This window comes from Mandrillus leucophaeus, unplaced genomic scaffold (assembly GCF_000951045.1).
Source record: "Mandrillus leucophaeus isolate KB7577 unplaced genomic scaffold, Mleu.le_1.0 Scaffold1645, whole genome shotgun sequence".
Lineage (NCBI taxonomy): Eukaryota > Metazoa > Chordata > Mammalia > Primates > Cercopithecidae > Mandrillus > Mandrillus leucophaeus.
Window position 1 is genome coordinate 36,481 of NW_012101638.1, and position 2,114 is coordinate 38,594.

The 2,114-nt window shown below is 37.3% G+C and overlaps 1 protein-coding gene across 1 annotated transcript in view; it reads left to right on the top strand.

Annotated features, from left to right (window-relative positions):
• Positions 1-2,114, top strand: part of TTI2 (TELO2 interacting protein 2) — a 20,413-nt gene that overhangs the window by 17,098 nt on the left and 1,201 nt on the right. The window contains exon 7 of the mRNA XM_011976365.1: positions 1,497-1,659. Coding sequence (XP_011831755.1) covers positions 1,497-1,659 — 163 coding nt within the window. The remainder of the gene's footprint in view (positions 1-1,496; positions 1,660-2,114) is intronic.

Here is a 2,114-nt window from a genome sequence, read left to right on the forward strand (position 1 = left end):
ATATATATATATATATATCATAGTAAAAGAATACTAATGTAGGATATACTTGTTTGGAAATCATTCCAACTCTGGGTTGAGGTAGGTGTCAAGAACTGGAACCCAAACTGTTGAGTCAGCAGAAGCATCTCTTGGATAGCTGAAAGTTGAATTGAGCCAGAGAATCCAGTGCCCCAACAACATATAGTATCTATTCTGGACCATATTCTCTCACTTCCTTATAAATGTGCAAGGAATCCAGAGTAACATTCTCCCATGACAACCTTTCCCTTAGTCATATTGGTGACTAGGTTGCATTTGTTTACTATCTTTGTCCCTACTGAATTATAAACTCCAGGATAACGGAAAACCACATCTATTATGTTCTCTCAAAGTATGCTCAGTACCTGGTATTAGGTATACAAATATTTGAAGAATGAATGAACTGGAAGATAATGAATCAATGGATGAATAAAGTTGAATCAGATTGTCAGGTCTTTAAAGAGCAGAGACTAAGATTCCAAGAAGGGAGAGTGAATTAAATGCAGGGAGGTAGAAAAGGAATATGGGTATGAGGGGGTAGAGCATGGGAAATGGAAAATAGAGCCATTTATAAGTTGAATAACAGATGGAGGGCTGAGAGGCACCCAAACCATAGGAAAATGAGGAGTATCTAGATAAAGAGATGAACACTTTTTTCTCCCAGTCATGCATCTGTCCATAAATATGATTTATTGTACATTTCACATTGTGTTTTCACATTGTAAGTTAAATTATTTTCCACCTTTCATTAAGGTTTTTTTAGGGTTTTTTTTTTATTGTGGTAAAAATACATACACATTTTACATTTTAAAGTGTACAGTTCAGTGGCATTAAGTACAGTCACAATATTGTGCAATCACTAGCATCGTCCATTTCCAGAACTTTACCAAGGCAATAGTAGAAAGGTTTATAGTTTAGAAAGGTTAATAGTTACAAGTATGTAGGCTGGATTTCACTGATGAGCTAGGATCTGAAATTAAATGACAGAAAATTCAACTTGACACTAAGTCCCAGAAGCCAAGCTCATTTCCCCTACTCTGTCTTCAACTTGCAGGCCTAAGATGGCATTAAAGTTAAAGGATTGAGAGCTCTCTCCAAGCATAGTTCAGTTTATTATAGAGTTGAAAAATAAAAGTATAGGCCCTTGATTAGGGGAGATCCTGGTTTCCCCTTCTCAGCCCATGAAGGAGCTGTTGCTTACAGTAGAACCAAGCTTCTGGAAGGGAGAGAGCAGTGTGGCAGAGGGTGTGTGTGTGTGTGTGTGTGTGTGTGTGTGCAGTATGCTAACAGGAGACTTGAGGGTAAGAAATCTAGAGGCTGTCTTTGGTTCTGTTTTTAGGTTTTTTTTCATTTAACTTTGACCCAAGTTCCTTAATTTATGAAATGAGGGTTTTCCACTTGACAGTCTTTGAAGTCTCTTTCAATTTTAATATCTAGGTTTACAGTAAGAACATAGCTTTTCTTTTTGGTTCCAGAGTTTCCTGCAGACTTGTGGTCTTACTGAAGGCTCTCTTGAAACTGATATGTGATGTAGCAAGGGATCCAAACCTTACACCTGAGTCTGTTAAGAGTGCCCTGCTACAGGAGGCCACAGACTGCCTCATTCTCCTGGACCACTGCTCTCAAGGACGGGTAAAGGTAAGGCAGACTGAAACTTGGTTTCAGTTGGGCCTCATTATCTTTATGTAATTCCTATGACTGATTGTAATTTACCATGTATGTGCCTGACCAAGTCTGGAAATGAAGGGTTTTAGGTCTCCATATGAGCCCTCTAGCCTCAAAAGAGCTTAATCTTTTTTCTTATTCATCTTTTAAAGCTATTCAGAACCATTTAGAACTAAAAGCAGGAGGATCAGCACATGTCACCAGGGCTAAGGACAAGACAGAATGGGCAAAAGCATTGTGATCAAAAGTTTGTAAAATTTAACTTCTGTTCTAGTCTTCTGAATTAAAAAAAAAAAAAAAGTAAAAATAATGGGCTATAAGCTCCCAGGAATAATATAAATAGAGCATTTCAGATGTTTCCAGTTTTTTAGGGACAACCACCGTTTAGGTAGATGTTTTTCCCTATTCTTTTTTTTTTTTTTTTTTTT